Raw genomic sequence first — 18000 nt, forward strand, 5'->3', positions numbered from 1 at the left:
TGATAGTATGTTTGTTAATATCAGTACAGTTATTGTTGTCTATATGTTTGTTAGCATTAATACACTTCCTGTTTACTTTGATAGTATGTTTGTTAATATCAGTACAGTTATTGTTGTCTATATGTTTGTTAACATCAATAAAGGTATTGTTGGCTATATGTTTGTTAACATTAATACACTTCCTGTTTACTTTGATAGTATGTTTGTTAATATCAGTACAGTTATTGTTGTCTATATGTTTGTTAACATCAATAAAGGTATTATTGGCTATATGTTTGTTAACATTAATACACTTCCTGTTTACTTTGATAGTATGTTTGTTAATATCAGTCCAGTTATTGTTGTCTATATGTTTGTTAACATCAATAAAGTTATTGTTGGCTATATGTTTGTTAGCATCAATACACTTCCTGTTTACTTCTATAGTATGTTTGTTAACATCAACAAAGATATTGTTGGCTATATGTTTGTTAGCATCAATACACTTCCAGTTGTTTTTTATATTTTGTTTGTTAACATCAATAAAGTTTTTGTTGGCTATATGTTTGTTAGCATTAATACATTTCCTGTTTACTTCTATAGTTTGTTTGCTAACATCAATAAAGTTATTGTTTGCTATATGTTTGTTAGCATCAATACACTTCCTGTTGGGGGGGTGGGGTGTCTGGTTGAGGTGGGCAGGGTTTGGTGGTAGCGGGGGTGTGTATTTTAGATCTCGGAAGAGTTAGTGCTGCAAGGGATACTGGTCATTTGTTCTGTAGTGTTACGGTGAGGATTTTCTCCCGAAATGTGTTTGTCATTTTTGTTTGGTGTGGGTTCACTTTGGCCCATAAAACATGTTATCTGGTTAGTTTGTGTTCTGGCAATGCTGACTTAATGGGGACATCGCTCTGTTTAGACCAGTGGTTCTTAACCTTGTTGGAGGTACCGTACCCCACCAGTTTCAAATGTGCATTCACCGAACCCTTCTTTGGGGAAAAAAAAAAAAAATGTTTTTTCAAATTCAAGACAAAGTTATATGTTTCTTTACTGGTGCACAAAATGAACCGTGCATGAACATCACCTTGTTCAAAGAACAAAACCAACACAGAGCATGAACTCACAAGAAATGACACACCTGCAAATATGTCATGTTCTGTGGTCACGTTTTGTTTAGTTATGTTCTGCTGGTTTAAGACTCTTTTTAGTTCCTGTTTACACTGTTAACCCTTTTCCCCCAGGGTCCCCAGTAAGTATGAACAGCACATTACTTCATCAATCCAGAGATTTAAAGACGTGTATGAGCTAACAGGGCAGTGGCCATTTTACCTATTTTTTTTATGCCTCCACAACCTGTAGAAAGGGTGGTCCCCACAAGTCACGAACAACAACTTGGTCCCCATTCAAATGATAACCAGTATGTGTGTGTGTGTGTGTGTGTGTGTGTGTTGGTTTCTGTCTGGTGGCTTTGATCCTTGGGTGTTATGACAGAGCCTCAGGCTGAGAAATGCGGAGATTTAAAAACGTGTATGAGCTAACAGGGCAGTGGCCATTTTACCAAATTTTTTTATGCCTCCACAACCTGTAGAAAGGGTGGTCCCCACAAGTCACGAACAACAACTTGGTCCCCATTCCAACGATAACCAGTATGTGTGTGTGTGTGTGTGTGTGGTTTCTGTCTGGTGGCTTTGATCCTTGGGTGTTATGACAGAGCCTCAGGCTGAGAAATGCGGAGATTTAAAGACGTGTATGAGCTAACAGGGCAGTGGCCATTTTACCTATTTTTTTTTATGCCTCCACAACCTGTAGAAAGGGTGGTCCCCATAAGTCACAAACAACAACTTGGTCCCCATTCCAAATGATAAGCAGTATCTGTGTGTATGTGTGTGGTTTCTGTCTGGTGGCTTTGATCCTTGGGTGTTATGACAGAGCCTCAGGCTGAGAAATGCGGAGATTTAAAGACGTGTATGAGCTAACAGGGCAGTGGCCATTTTACCTATTTTTTTTTATGCCTCCACAACCTGTAGAAAGGGTGGTCCCCATAAGTCACAAACAACAACTTGGTCCCCATTCCAAATGATAAGCAGTATCTGTGTGTATGTGTGTGGTTTCTGTCTGGTGGCTTTGATACTTGGGTGTTATGACAGAGCCTCCGGCTGAGAAATGCAGAGATTTAAAGACGTGTATGAGCTAACAGGGCAGTGGCTATTTTACCAAAATTTTTTCATGCCTCCACAACCTGTAGAAAGGGTGGTCCCCACAAGTCACGAACAACAACTTGGTCCCCATTCCAAATGATAACCAGTACGTGTGTGTGCATGTGTGTGTGTGTGTGTGGTTTCTGTCTGGTGGCTTTGATCCTTGGGTGTTATGACAGAGCCTCAGGCTGAGAAATGCGGAGATTCTTCCAGCAACACAAACGACTCTAGCGCCTCTCTCACTCTTGCACACAACGCTTTGTTTTACCCACAGTTCATTGCTGCACAACAACACGCGCTTCCCGGGGTTTCACACAAATCCCTCTCCTGATTGGTCCGCAACATATCCACGCCGACAACTATTAAATGACTTTTCGTGTACTGATGAAAAGATTATCATTATTATTATTACCACTATTACTGTTATTACTATCATCTGTCATCCTATTATCAATACTAATATTACACAGTAACAGACCATATGACGCAACCCTCATTGTAAATTGTTACTTTGCAAAGTTAAATAATACACATAATAATAAGTAATTATCAGCCTTCCCGGTAAGGTCTATTCAGGTGTACTGGAGAGGAGGCTACCTCGGATTCAGGAGGAACAGTGTGGTTTTCGTCCTAATCGTGGAGCTGTGGACCAGCTCTGTACTCTCGGCAGGGTCCTTGAGGGTTCATGGGAGTTTGCCCAACCAGTCTACATGTGCTTTGTGGACTTTGTGTACCTCGGGAAGTCCTGTGGGGAGTGCTCAGAGAGTATGGGGTATCGGACTGTCTGATTGTGGCTCCTTGTATGATCAGTGTCAGAGATTGGTCCGCATTGCCGGCATTGTCACCCATTCTGTTCATAACTTTTATGGACAGAATTTCTAAATGAGGGGATCTAGTTTGGTGGCTGCAGGATTAGGTCTCTGCTTTTTGCAGATGATGTGATCCTGATGGCTTCATCTGGGCAAGATCTTCAGCTCTCCCTGGATTGGTTCCCAGCAGAGTATGAAGCGACAGGGATGGGAATTAGCACCTCCAAGTCAGAGTCCATGGTTCTCGCCCGGAAAAGGGTGGAGTGCCAACTCCGGGTTGGGTAGGAGATCTTGCCCCAAGTGGGGGAGTTCAAGTACCTTGGAGTCTTGTTTACGAGTGAGAGAAGAGTGGATCGTGAGATCGACAGGCGGATGCGGCGTCTTGAGTAATGCGGACGCTGTATCGATCCGTCGTGGTGAAGAAGCAACAAAGCTCTCAATTTACAGGTCGATCTACGTTCCCATCCTCACCTATGGTCATGAGCTTTGGGTCATGACCGAAAGGACAAGATCACGGGTACAAGCGGCCGAAATGAGCTTACTCCACTGGGTGGCAGGGCTCTTCCTTAGAGATAGGGTGAGAAGCTCCGTCATCTGGGAGGAGCTCAAGTAAAGCCGCTGCTCCTCCACATGGAGAGGACCTTATCCGAGGTCGGGTTATAATAACATTTACATTTTCCAACCTCTTCTGCCATATATTTTTTGCGTGTGTTTCTTCAAGAGTGACATTCAGGAAAAAAGCCACTTACTGAGTGGGATAATGGAATAACTAATTGATCGTTAAGTTAATTTGCTTGATTAATCAATGTTTGAGCTTGGTTGAATGTGCTTGAGGTGCAGGGGAAATTACATTAAATGTTGGTTTGGCATACACATAACATCATGTATTAACCTGCATTATGAGTAAAAAAAAAACAGTCCAAAACCAACCTGGGCGGGGTCGACATCATTGAGCATGACAATGGAGGTGCAGTGGTAGTCCAGGACCAGCCTCCAGAAGTCTTTGACAGTGTTTGGCAAAGGATGCTGGGTCACGATGAAGGCAGACGGCTGCTTGTAGCTCTAAGAGGACAAAGACACAGACAAGCACACCTGATTGGACTTTCCTCGTGTACTTTTTCGGTATTTCAAAGCTAATGGAGATTCCGTGTCGGACTTTAGGATGCTGCATATTTAACAAAGCTTCTGGTTTAGGTGCCTAATTGTGTACCCAGAAGGTCAGAGCTGTGGAACCTTTCGTGTTGGATGGAAGCCAACTCCTGGCAGAAACACTCAATGCTGTTGTTTAGGGCCACAACCACTTAGGACAAAAAAACAGTCTCCACATGTTTATGGCGACTGGTCACTTCCGTAGGTGATCATCAAACGTGGCAGTCCGGCCTTGCAGGTGTTTGCTTGTTCTACAAACCCAGTTTCCATATGAGTTGGGAAATTGTGTTAGATGTAAATATAAACTGAATACAATGATTTGCAATTCATAATCATTAACTTTAGAATTTGATGCCGGCAACACGTGGCAAAGAAGTTGGGGAAGGTGGCAATAAATACTGATAAAGTTGAGGAATGCTCATCAAACACTTATTTGGAACATCCCACGGGTGTGCAGGCTAATTGGGAACAGGTGGGTGCCATGATTGGGTATAAAAACAGCTTCCCCAAAAAATGCTCAGTCTTTCACAAGAAAGGATGGGGCGAGGTACACCCCTTTGTCCACAACTGTGTGAGCAAATAGTCAAACAGTTTAAGAACAACGTTTCTCAAAGTGCAATTGCAAGAATTTTAGGGATTTCAACATCTACGCTCCATAATATCATCAAAAGGTTCAGAGAATCTGGAGAAATCACTCCACGTAAGCGGCATGGCCGGAAACTAAAATCGAATGACCGTGACCTTCGATCCCTCAGACGGCACTGTATCAAAAACCGACATCAATCTCTAAAGGATATCACCACATGGGCTTAGGAACACTTCAGAAAATCACTGTCACTAAATAATGTTTGTCGTTACATCTGTAAGTGCAAGTTAAAGCTCTACTATGCAAAGCGAAAGCCATTTATCAACAACATCCAGAAACGCCGCCAGCTTCTCTGGGCCCGAGATCATCTAAGATGGACTGATGCAAAGTGGAAAAGTGTTCCGTGGTCTGACGAGTCCACATTTCAAATTGTTTTTGGAAATATTCGACATCGTGTCATGCGGACCAAAGGGGAAGCAAACCATCCAGACTGTTATCGACGCAAAGTTCCAAAGCCAGCATGTGTGATGGTATGGGGGTGCATTAGTGCCCAAGGCATGGGTAACTTACACATCTGTGAAGGCACCATTAATGCTGAAAAATACATACAGGTTTTGGAACAACATATGCTGCCATGCAAGCGCCGTCTTTTTCATAGACGCCCCTGCTTATTTCAGCAAGACAATGCCAAGCCACATTCAGCACGTGTTACAACAGCGTGGCTTCGTAAAAAAAAAAAGAGTGCGGGTACTTTCCTGGCCCGCCTGCAGTCCAGACCTGTCTCCCATGGAAAATGTGTGGCGCATTATGAAGCGTAAAATACGACAGCGGAGACCCCGGACTGTTGAACGACTGAAGCTCTACATAAAACAAGAATGGGAAAGACTTCCCCTTTCAAAGCTTCAACAATTAGTTCCCTCAGTGTTGTTAAAAGAAAAGGTGATGCAACACAGTGGTGAACATGCCCTTTCCCAACTACTTTGGCATGTGTTGCAGCCATGAAATTCTAAATTAAATATGATTTGCAAAAAAGGAATAAAGTCTAGAGTTTGAACATCAAATATGTTGTCTTTGTAGCATATTGAACTGAATATGGGTTGAAAAGGATTTGCAAATCATTGTATTCTGGTTTATATTTACATCAAACACAATTTCCCAACTCATATGGAAACGGGGTTTGTACGGACCGAAATGGCGCCGCAAACAAAATTGGTTTTGGGGCCACAAAAAGTCCTTACGTCCATGAGGGCGGCGTTGATGTAGTTGGAGCTCTCCCCGTCAATGGTGATGAGGAAGGGCAGGCAGCGGTCGGGGGGCAGGACGTCCATGCAACGGTTCTTCTCGTGGTTCCTCGGCAGCAGAGCGATGCTGCAATCCTCCACCCTCAGCGTGGGGGTCACCATGTTCAGAGTCTACCGACACAAACACCCGTCATTAGCACCCGAACACGCCAACCACCTCCTTCCCCTCACACTTACCCGAAACTCCTCCTTGATGGGGCTGGAGTTGGTCTGCGGGTCCAAGCGGTTCATGTCGTAGTAGACCGAGCGGAACTGTCCGGCGGGGATGGTGGTGTCGCCGCAGAGACACGCCTCCAAGATGGCATCGTGGATGAAGACGTACTGCTCCTGCAAGACACGGCATCCTCATTGCGAATCCGTATGGGGGACAACAAGTTGGAGGAACTCAAGGCGGCAGACCTTTGCTTGAACCGGACTTGATTATTCCTTGGGCTTGTTTACCATGACTAACGTTTGTCTCTAAAGGTCACTTGATGGATTTTTTTCAGTTTTTTTTTTTTAGGTACAAGCCTTAGGAGGGCATCTCTGCACTACGCTGACCTTTTTAGGCCCTCAGTGACCCAAATACATGCTGACATCATCTATGTCATGGGTGTCAAACTCTGGCAAGGGGCCCAAACTTGGATCGATAATACTCATACTTGCCAACCCTTCCGATTTTCCCGGGAGACTCCCGAAAATCTCCCGGGGAAACCATTCTCCCGAATATTTCCCGGTTTTCCACTTTAAAAAACAATATTGGGGCCATGCCTTTAGGCACTGTATCTAACAACTTTCAAAAAGGAAGGGCTGTTTTCGTACTAAATAAGATGACTTTCCGTTTAATTTTCAGACCGCTTCTTAAATGATAATAAACAATAAATGGGTTGTACCTGTATAGCGCTTTTCTACCTTCAAGGTCAATCAATCAATCAATGTTTATTTATATAGCCCCAAATCACAAATGTCTCAAAGGACTGCACAAATCATTACGACTACAACATCCTCGGAAGAACCCACAAAAGGGCAAGGAAAACTCACACCCAGTGGGCATGGAGAATTCACATCCAGTGGGACGCCAGTGACAATGTTGACTATGAGAAACCTTGGAGAGGACCTCAGATGTGGGCAACCCCCCCCCCCCCCCTCTAGGGGACCGGAAGCAATGGATGTCGAGCGGGTCTAACATGATAAGGTACTCAAAGCGCTTTGACACTACTTCCACATTTACCCATTCACACACAGATTCACACAATGATGGAGGGAGCTGCCATGCAAGGCGCTAACCAGCACCCATTAGGAGCAAGGGTGAAGTGGGGCGGCATAGCTCGGTTGGTAGAGTGGCCGTGTCAGCAACTTGAGGGTTGCAGGTTCGATCCCCGCTTCCGCCATCCTAGTCACTGCCGTTGTGTCCTTGGGCAAGGCACTTTACCCACCTGCTCCCAGTGCCACCCACACTGGTTTAAATGTAACTTAGATATTGGGTTTCACTATGTAAAAGCGCTTTGAGTCACTAGAGAAAAGCACTATATAAATATAATTCACTTCACAAGTGTCTTGCTCAAGGACACAACGGACGCGACGAGGTTGGTACTAGGTGGGGATTGAACCAGGGACCCTCGGGTTGCGCACGGCCACTCTTCCACTGCGCCACGCCCTTACAATGCTTTTACTGCATTATAAGGGCTGGTCTCCTGAAGCTTTAGTAAAACTTGATAATGTTGCTATTCTGTCTTGGTGGTCCTTCTTACTCAACATATATGTCATCCAAAAAAACTTGGGACTGACCAGTGTGTTTAATTCCCAGAGAGGAAGACTGGTCGGCCGCAACAGTAGCAACCTGAAAATATTTTTTTGTTCGTAAGTTACGTGAACGTAAATTATGTTAGATCCACTATGGACTGGACTCTTCACTATTATGTTAGATCCATTATGGACTGGACTCTATTATGTTACATCCACTATGAACTGGGAGGAGGGCCAGGGGGGTCACCCACATCTGCGGTCCACTCCAAGGTTTCTCATTGTCCCATTGGGTTGAGTTTTTCCTTGCCCTGATGTGGGATCTGAACCGAGGATGTCGTTGTGGCTTGAGCAGCCCTTTGAGACACTTGTGATTTCGGGCTATATATATAATATAAATAAACATCGAATGATTGATTGGTATTTGAGACGCCTGATTTAAAGGAAGTCATTTTGTAAAGTTGTATTAAAATAAAGAGTTGCGAGGAAAACAATTACTTTTATTGATTATTGACTATTTTATTGAAAAATGGATGGATGGTACTTTTTCGTCACTCATTGTTTGTCTTTGGTACACTAATGTGTATATTATATTATACGTATCATATTGTATGTATAAGTTTTATTTTTGCAAAAATATATGTATGTTTTTTTATATTTCTATTTTTATCTTTGGCATGAACATTATTATGTAAAGTCGAAGTTATTGTTTTTTTGTTGTTGTTGCTATTTTCGTATTACAAACGCTCTCCCTGACCACCTGAGGGTGCCTCAGACTGTGGATGCTTTTAAAAAGGCTTAAAAACCTTTCTTTTAAAAAAAAAAAAAAAACCTTTTCTTAGCTATGCATGCTGGTTCTAATCTATATTATCTTTTTATTATATATATATATATTTTTTTAAACTGTGGCACTTTGAGGTTGTTTGCTCACGTAAAGTCCTTTTTTTTTTTTTACAAATAAAATCTATTATTATTATTATTATTATTAGTACAACATTTTATTATTAATCATGTTGTACTGCATTGTAATTTTTTGTTTTGGTGATTTTGTGATGTTTTTTTCCCTGGACCCCAGGAAGAATAGTCTCCACTGCGGTGTAGACTAACAAGGATCCTTAATAAACTAAATTAAAAGTTGTTGAAACGTTACGTCACGAGACTAACTTAGTCATACACAAAAACTCGTAAAGTCATGAGAATAAAATTGTAATGTGCTAAAAAAAAATACCATAATGTTCCAGGATTAACGATAAACAGCCATACGTTTTTGATATAAGTCGTCATTTGATCGTACAAGTGGACCTAATAGATCGTACGAGTGTACCTAATAGATCGTACGAGTGTACCTAATAGATCGTACGAGTGTACCTAATAGATCGTGCGAGTGTACCTGATAGATCGTACGAGTGTACCTAATAGATCGTACGAGTGTACCTAATAGATCGTACGAGTGTACCTAATAGATCGTACAAGTGTACCTAATAGATCGTACAAGTGTACCTAATAGATCGTACAAGTGTACCTAACAGATCGTACAAGTGTACCTAATAGATCGTACGAGTGTACCTAATAGATCGTACAAGTGTACCTAATAGATTGTACAAGTGTACCTAATAGATCGTACGAGTGTACCTAATAGATCGTACAAGTGCACCTAATAGATCGTACAAGTGCACCTAATAGATCGTACGAGTGCACCTAATAGATCGTACGAGTGCACCTAATAGATCGTACGAGTGCACCTAATAGATCGTACAAGTGTACCTAATAGATCGTACAAGTGCACCTAATAGATCGTACAAGTGTACCTAATAGATCGTACGAGTGTACCTAATAGATCGTACGAGTGTACCTAATAGATCGTACCTAATAGATCATACAAGTGTACCTAATAGATCGTACAAGTGTACCTAATAGATCATACAAGTGCACCTAATAGATCGTACGAGTGTACCTAATAGATCGTACGAGTGTACCTAATAGATCGTACGAGTGTACCTAATAGATCGTACGAGTGTACCTAATAGATCGTACAAGTGTACCTAATAGATCGTACAAGTGCACCTAATAGATCGTACAAGTGTACCTAATAGATCGTACGAGTGTACCTAATAGATCGTACCTAATAGATCGTACAAGTGTACCTAATAGATCGTACAAGTGCACCTAATAGATCGTACGAGTGTACCTAATAGATCGTACGAGTGTACCTAATAGATCGTACGAGTGTACCTGATAGATCGTACGAGTGTACCTGATAGATCGTACGAGTGTACCTAATAGATCGTACGAGTGTACCTAATAGATCGTACGAGTGTACCTAATAGATCGTACGAGTGTACCTAATAGATCGTACGAGGGTACCTAATAGATCGTACGAGTGTACCTAATAGATCGTACGAGTGTACCTAATAGATCGTACGTGGGTACCTAATAGATCGGACGAGTGTACCTAATAGATCGTACGAGGGTACCTAATAGATCGTACGAGTGTACCTAATAGATCGTACGAGGGTACCTAATAGATCGTGCGAGTGTACCTAATAGATCGTGCGAGTGCACCTAATAGATCGTACGAGTGTACCTAATAGATCGTGCGAGTGTACCTAATAGATCGTACGAGTGTACCTAATAGATCGTACGAGTGTACCTAATATATCGTACGAGTGTACCTAATAGATCGTACGAGTGTACCTAATCGATCGTACGAGTGTACCTAATCGATCGTACGAGTGTACCTAATCGATCGTACGAGTGTACCTAATAGATCGTTCAAGTGTACCTAATAGATCGTACGAGTGTACCTAATAGATCGTACGAGTGTACCTAATAGATCGTACAAGTGTACCTAATAGATCGTACGAGTGCACCTAATAGATCGTACGAGTGTACCTAATAGATCGTACAAGTGTACCTAATAGATCGTACAAGTGTACCTAATAGATCGTACAAGTGTACCTAATAGATCGTACAACTGTACCTAATAGATCGTACGAGTGTACCTAATAGATCATACGAGTGTACCTAATAGATCGTACGAGTGTACCTAATAGATCGTACGAGGGTACCCAATAGATCGTACAAGTGTACCTAATAGATTGTACAAGTGTACCTAATAGATCGTACAAGTGTACCTAATAGATCGTACAAGTGTACCTAATAGATCGTACGAGTGCACCTAATAGATCGTACGAGTGTACCTAATAGATCGTACGAGGGTACCTAATAGATCGTACGAGTGTACCTAATAGATCGTACGAGTATACCTAATAGATCGTACGAGTGTACCTAATAGATCGTGCGAGTGCACCTAATAGATCGTACAAGTGCACCTAATAGATCGTACAAGTGCACCTAATAGATCGTACAAGTGCACCTAATAGATCGTACAAGTGCACCTAATAGATCGTACACGTGCACCTAATAGATCGTACGAGTGTACCTAATAGATCGTACAAGCGCACCTAATAGATCGTACAAGCGCACCTAATAGATCGTACAAGCGCACCTAATAGATCGTACAAGCGCACCTAAAAGATCGTACAAGCGTACCTAATAGATCGTACAAGCGTACCAAATAGATCGTACAAGCGCACCTAAAAGATCGTACAAGCGTACCTAATAGATCGTACAAGCGTACCAAATAGATCGTACAAGTGTACCTAATAAAGTGCATGCTTGAGGTCAAGACAACGGAAGGAAGGAAGTGGAAGATGGCTTCCTCCCAACCCTCCCTCCTTCTATCCGTCAGTCAAGCCGCAGACAGGATGTCGCTGCTGGAGGCTTGATGGAAATCTGTTCCGAAGTGACATTTCCAGCCGACACCCGCTTGTCGTTTCCCAGTAAAATCCCCCCCGTGCTCACACAAGGTCACCGATGAGAAGATTTGCAAGGTGACGCGTGTAGTAGTTTGACGAGCGACATGTTCTTCCAAACGCCTGCGAAGCGGCATTCTAGCCGCAATCCACGGCGCTCCAGCCAATCGGGTCGCAGTCTCTGTGCCAACTAGGACACCTGCGAGGGTTAAAAAAAAACAAAAAACGTGTTTCGCCTCACTTTGAAGGTCACTGAACTTGAGGAGAGGAGCGACTCGGCGGCGTTCGAGCCGCACGCCTCAACCCGACGAGGACGCTGTCGGTGAAACATTTGCCCGTTAAAGCCAACGACGCTTGTGATTTAAAGGGAATTATGAGCAAACGATGCGTTCAAGTGACACCTCCAGATGGCTCGGGCAAGACCTGCTGCTTTGCGGGCTAAATGTGCTCGGTTACAAGCTCACTAAAGTCTTTTATGGCGGAGCACCCTGCCAAGTATGGAGCCCTCGGAAAGGCTCGGAATGCGAGCCCAGGCCCCTTTTCCCCCAACAAACGCCTTTTGTGAGGAACCCTCAGGTAAGGGGGGGGATAAATGTGTGTTGGAAAAAAATAATCCTGCTCGTGTCCTTAATGCATAGTCTAATATTCCGTGCAGAAAATAAATTGGACTTTCATTAGTATGTTAATGTATTTTTAATTAGAGTTGAAGCTTGGCACATTTACTACTGATACCAATCAATAGCGATATTTTTTTTTAGTGTATCGTCAGTGGCAATTTTGCAGCAGTGGACCTAGCAGAAATATATGTTTACATTTATTGCAGAGCATGGATTCTACTGCAAACTTATTTGTATGAATAAACTGGCTTTATAATTATTAGGGACCAATATCCCTTTGGGACAGAAGACCCTATTGAATTTCTAAGGTTTTATTATTATTATTCTTTATTATTATATTTGAGCTGTAATTTGACCCCCTTAACATGCTTCAAAACTCACCAAATTTGACACACACGTCGGTATAGCAAACCTTCCCAACATATTAAGCAACCAATCCCCCAAAATGAAAATTGCGCTCTAGCGCCCCCTAGGAAAAAATTACAGACAAAAGTGCATGTAACTTCTGTTAGGAATGTCATAGCGACATGAAACAAAAACTCCTATGTAGGTCTGACTTAGACCCAATTTTCATACACTCACTTCTTTCAGCAAAAATCTACAGGAAGTTGGCAAAAAACCCCTTCAAAATAAAATTTTCGCAAAAAATGCAATTTTTGCCTCTTTGAGCTGAAATTTGACCCCCTTAAAATGCTTCCAAACTCACCAAACTTGGCACACACATCTGGACTGGCAAAAATTGCGATCTAATGAAAAAAACAAACCCCAAAATCAATAAATGCGCTCTAGCGCAATTTTTTAATAACACAGAAAAAACTGCTCCTAGGAAGAAAACACAAACAAAATTGCTTGTAACTTCCAGTAAGAATGCCGCAAAGACATGAAATAAAAACTTCTATGTAGGTCTCACTTAGACCTACATTTTAATAATTGACAGCCTGCAAAAAAAATCAACAGGAAGTTGGAAATTACCCCTTCAAAATAAAAGTTTTTTGAAAACCCATCACCTTTTTTCAAACGAAAACTCCTCCGAGTGCGTTTGTCGTTTCGGCTTCAAACTCGCACAGGAGAGAGTTTGGACCCTTCTGATTAAAAGCATGGATCAGAGTTTTGATCACTGCTCCGGTTTTGATTTTACGTGCCTTCAAAGAACACCCGCGCAAATTTTCCTAAAAAATGTCATTTTTGCCTCTTTCATCTGTAATTTGACCCCTTAACATGCTTCAAAACTCACCAAATTTGACACACACGTCGGTATAGCAAACCTTCCCAACATATTGAGCAACCAATCCCCCAAGATGAAAATTGCGCTCTAGCGCCCCCTAGGAAAAAATTACAGACAAAACTGCATGTAACTTCTGTTAGGAATGTCATAGCGACATGAAACAAAAACTCCTATGTAGGTCTGACTTAGACCCAATTTTCATACACTCACTTCTTTCAGCAAAAATCTACAAGAAGTTGGCAAAAACCCCTTCAAAATAAAATTTTCGCAAAAAATGCAATTTTTGCCTCTTTGCGCTGTAATTTGACCCCCTTAAAATGCTTCCAAACGCACCAAACTTGGCACACACATCTGGACTGGCAAAAATTGCGATCTAATGAAAAAAACAAACCCCAAAATCAATAAATGCGCTCTAGCGCAATTTTTTTATAAAAACAGAAAAAACTGCTCCTAGGAAGAAAACACAAACAAAATTGCTTGTAACTTCCAGTAGGAATGTCGCAAAGACATGAAACAAAATCTTCTATGTAGGTCTCACTTAGACCTACATTTTAATAATTGACAGCCTGCAAGAATCAACAGGAAGTTGGCAATTACCCCTTCAAAATAAAGTTTTGTGAAAACTCGTCACCTTTTTTCAAACGAAAACCCCTCCGAGTGCGTTTGTCGTTTCGGCTTCAAACTCGCACAGGAGAGAGTTTGGACCCTTCTGATTAAAAGTATGGATCAGAGTTTTGATTACTGCTCCGGTTTTGATTTTACGTGCCTTCAAAGAACACCCGCGCAAATTTTCCTAAAAAATGTCATTTTTGCCTCTTTCATCTGTAATTTGACCCCTTAACATGCTTCAAAACTCACCAAATTTGACACACACATCGGTATAGCAAACCTTCCCAACATATTAAGCAACCAATCCCCCAAAATGAAAATTGCGCTCTAGCGCCCCCGAGGAAAAAATTACAGACAAAAGTGCATGTAACTTCTGTTAGGAATGTCATAGCGACATGAAACAAAAACTCCTATGTAGGTCTGACTTAGACCCAATTTTCATATACTCACTTCTTTCAGCAAAAATCTACAGGAAGTTGGCAAAAAACCCCTTCAAAATAAAATTTTCGCAAAAAATGCTATTTTTGCCTCTTTGCGCTGTAATTTGACCCCCTTAAAATGCTTCCAAACGCACCAAACTTGGCGCACACATCTGGACTGGCAAAAATTGCGATCTAATGAAAAAAACAAACCCCAAAATCAATAAATGCGCTCTAACGCAATTTTTTTATAAAAACAGAAAAAACTGCTCCTAGGAAGAAAACACAAACAAAATTGCTTGTAACCTCCAGTAGGAATGCCGCAAAGACATGAAACAAAAACTTCTATGTAGGTCTCACTTAGACCTACATTTTAATAATTGACAGCCTGCAAAAATCAACAGGAAGTTGGCAAGTACCCCTTCAAAATAAAAGTTTTGTGAAAACCCGTCACCTTTTTTCAAACGAAAACTCCTCCGAGTGCGTTTGTCGTTTCGGCTTCAAACTCGCACAGGAGAGAGTTTGGACCCTTCTGATTAAAAGTGTGGATCAGAGTTTTGATTACTGCTCTGGTTTTGATTTTACGTGCCTTCAAAGAACACCCGCGCAAATTTTCCTAAAAAATGTCATTTTTGCCTCTTTCATCTTTAATTTGACCCCTTAACATGCTTCAAAACTCACCAAATTTGACACACACGTCGGTATAGCAAACCTTCCCAACATATTAAGCAACCAATCCCCCAAAATGAAAATTGCGCTCCAGCGCCCCCTAGGAAAAAATTACAGACGAAACTGCATGTAACTTCTGTTAGGAATGTCATAGCGACATGAAACAAAAACTCCTATGTAGGTCTGACTTAGACCCAATTTTCATACACTCACTTCTTTCAGCAAAAATCTACAGGAAGTTGGCAAAAAACCCCTTCAAAATAAAATTTTCGCAAAAAATGCAATTTTTGCCTCTTTGCGCTGTAATTTGACCCCATTAAAATGTTTCAAAACTCACCAAACTCGGCACACACATCTGGACTGGCAAAAATTGCGATCTAATGAAAAAAACAAACCCCAAAATAAAAAAAATGCGCTCTAGCGCAATTTTTTAATAAAACAGAAAAAACTGCTCCTAGGAAGAAAACACAAACAAAATTGCTTGTAACCTCCAGTAGGAATGCCGCAAAGATATGAAATAAAAACTTCTATGTAGGTCTCACTTAGACCTACATTTTAATAATTGACAGCCTGCAAAAATTAACAGGAAGTTGGCAATTACCCCTTCAAAATAAAAGTTTTGTGAAAACCTGTCACCTTTTTTCAAACGAAAACTCCTCCGAGTGCGTTTGTCGTTTCGGCTTCAAACTCGCACAGGAGAGAGTTTGGACCCTTCTGATTAAAAGTGTGGATCAGAGTTTTGATTACTGCTCTGGTTTTGATTTTACGTGCCTTCAAAGAACACCCGCGCAAATTTTCCTAAAAAATGTCATTTTTGCCTCTTTCATCTGTAATTTGACCCCTTAACATGCTTCAAAACTCACAAAATTTGACACACGTCGGTATAGCAAACCTTCCCAACATATTAAGCAACCAATCCCCCAAAATGAAAATTGCGCTCTAGCGCCCCCTAGGAAAAAATTACAGACAAAACTGCATGTAACTTCTGTTAGGAATGTCATAGCGACATGAAACAAAAACTCCTATGTAGATCTGACTTAGACCCAATTTTCATACACTCACTTCTTTCAGCAAAAATCTACAGGAAGTTGGCCAAAAACCCCTTCAAAATAAAATTTTCGCAAAAAATGCAATTTTTGCCTCTTTGCGCTGTAATTTGACCCCCTTAAAATGCTTCCAAACTCACCAAACTTGGCACACACATCTGGACTGGCAAAAATTGCGATCTAATGAAAAAAACAAACCCCAAAATCAATAAATGCGCTCTAGCGCAATTTTTTAATAAAACAAAAAAAACTGCTCCTAGGAAGAAAACACAAACAAAATTGCTTGTAACCTCCAGTAGGAATGCCGCAAAGACATGAAACAAAAACTTCTATGTAGGTCTCACTTAGACCTACATTTTAATAATTGACAGCCTGCAAGAATCAAAAGGAAGTTGGCAATTACCCCTTCAAAATAAAAGTTTTGTGAAAACCCGTCACCTTTTTTCAAACGAAAACCCCTCCGAGTGCTTTTGTCGTGTCGGCTTCAAACTCGCACAGGAGAGAGTTTGGACCCTTCTGATTAAAAGACTGGATCAGAGTTTTGAGTACTGCTCCGGTTTTGATTTTACGTGCCTTTAAAGAACACCCGCGCAAATTTTCCTAAAAAATGTCATTTTTGCCTCTTTCATCTGTAATTTGACCCCCTTAAAATGCTTCAAAACTCACCAAACTTGGCACACACATAAGGACTGGCAAAAATTGCGATCTAATGAAAAAAACAAACCCCAAAATCAATAAATGCGCTCTAGCGCAATTTTTTAATAAAAACAGAAAAAACTGCTCCTAGGAAGAAAACACAAACAAAATTGCTTGTAACCTCCAGTAGGAATGCCGCAAAGACATGAAACAAAAACTTCTATGTAGGTCTCACTTAGACCTACATTTTAATAATTGACAGCCTGCAAAAATCAACAGGAAGTTGGCAATTACCCCTTCAAAATAAAAGTTTTGTGAAAACCCGTCACCTTTTTTCAAACGAAAACTCCTACGAGTGCGTTTGTCGTTTCGGCTTCAAACTCGCACAGGAGAGAGTTTGGTCCCCTCTGATTAAAAGGCTGGATCAGAGTTTTGATCTCTGCTCCGGTTTTGATTTTACGTGCCTTCAAAGAACACCCGCGCAAATTTTCCTAAAAAATGTAATTTTTGCCTCTTTCATCTGTAATTTGACCCCTTTACAATGCTTCAAAACTCACCAAACTTGGCACACACATCAGGACTGGCAACAATTGCGAGCTAATAAAAAAAACAAACCCCAAAACTCAAAATTGTGCTCTACCGCCCCCCTAGGAATACAACACAGACATACTGCTCCTAGGAAGAAAACACAGACAAAACGGCTTGTAACTTCCGGTAGGAATGTCAAAGAGACATGAAACAGAAACCACTATGTAGGTCTCATTTAGACCTAAATTTTAATAATCAACATACTTTAGCAAAAATCAACAGGAAGTTTGATATTTTCACTTCAATACAACAACTGCATTACTTTCACAATGCATTAGATTCTCAAAATAGTGGCACCAAGGCGTCTTCTAACGCTTATCCGGCCGTGGGTCTCGGGGGCAGCAGCCAAAGGCGGACCCGACCCACGCTGCTTGCAGCTTTAATTATTATTTGAAACTTGAGTTTGCATGTCACTATAAAGTTATATAAGCCTTGCTTGTTCAATATTCAATGCAAAACTTTTTTGGGCCCCTATTAAAAGGTTAATTTGTTCAACCTTGGCCCGCGGCTTTGTTCAGTTTTAAATGTTGGCCCACTCTGTATTTGAGTTTGACACCCCTGCTCTAGAACACTTTGCTGGGTTAAATGCGCTGAGGCTTCATTGCGCTCGTCACTAGATGGAGTTGTCGACT

The 18000-nt window shown here is 41.3% G+C and overlaps 1 protein-coding gene across 1 annotated transcript in view; it reads right to left on the reverse strand.

Moving 5' to 3' along the window:
• Positions 1 to 18000, reverse strand: part of LOC133568022 (receptor-type tyrosine-protein phosphatase mu-like) — a 610514-nt gene that overhangs the window by 13122 nt on the left and 579392 nt on the right. Inside the window, exons 28-30 of the mRNA XM_061919713.1 lie at positions 6200 to 6349; positions 5960 to 6133; positions 3917 to 4048 (exon numbers count right to left, since the gene is read on the reverse strand). Coding sequence (XP_061775697.1) covers positions 3917 to 4048; positions 5960 to 6133; positions 6200 to 6349 — 456 coding nt within the window. The remainder of the gene's footprint in view (positions 1 to 3916; positions 4049 to 5959; positions 6134 to 6199; positions 6350 to 18000) is intronic.

This window comes from Nerophis ophidion, linkage group LG14 (genome assembly GCF_033978795.1).
Source record: "Nerophis ophidion isolate RoL-2023_Sa linkage group LG14, RoL_Noph_v1.0, whole genome shotgun sequence".
Lineage (NCBI taxonomy): Eukaryota > Metazoa > Chordata > Actinopteri > Syngnathiformes > Syngnathidae > Nerophis > Nerophis ophidion.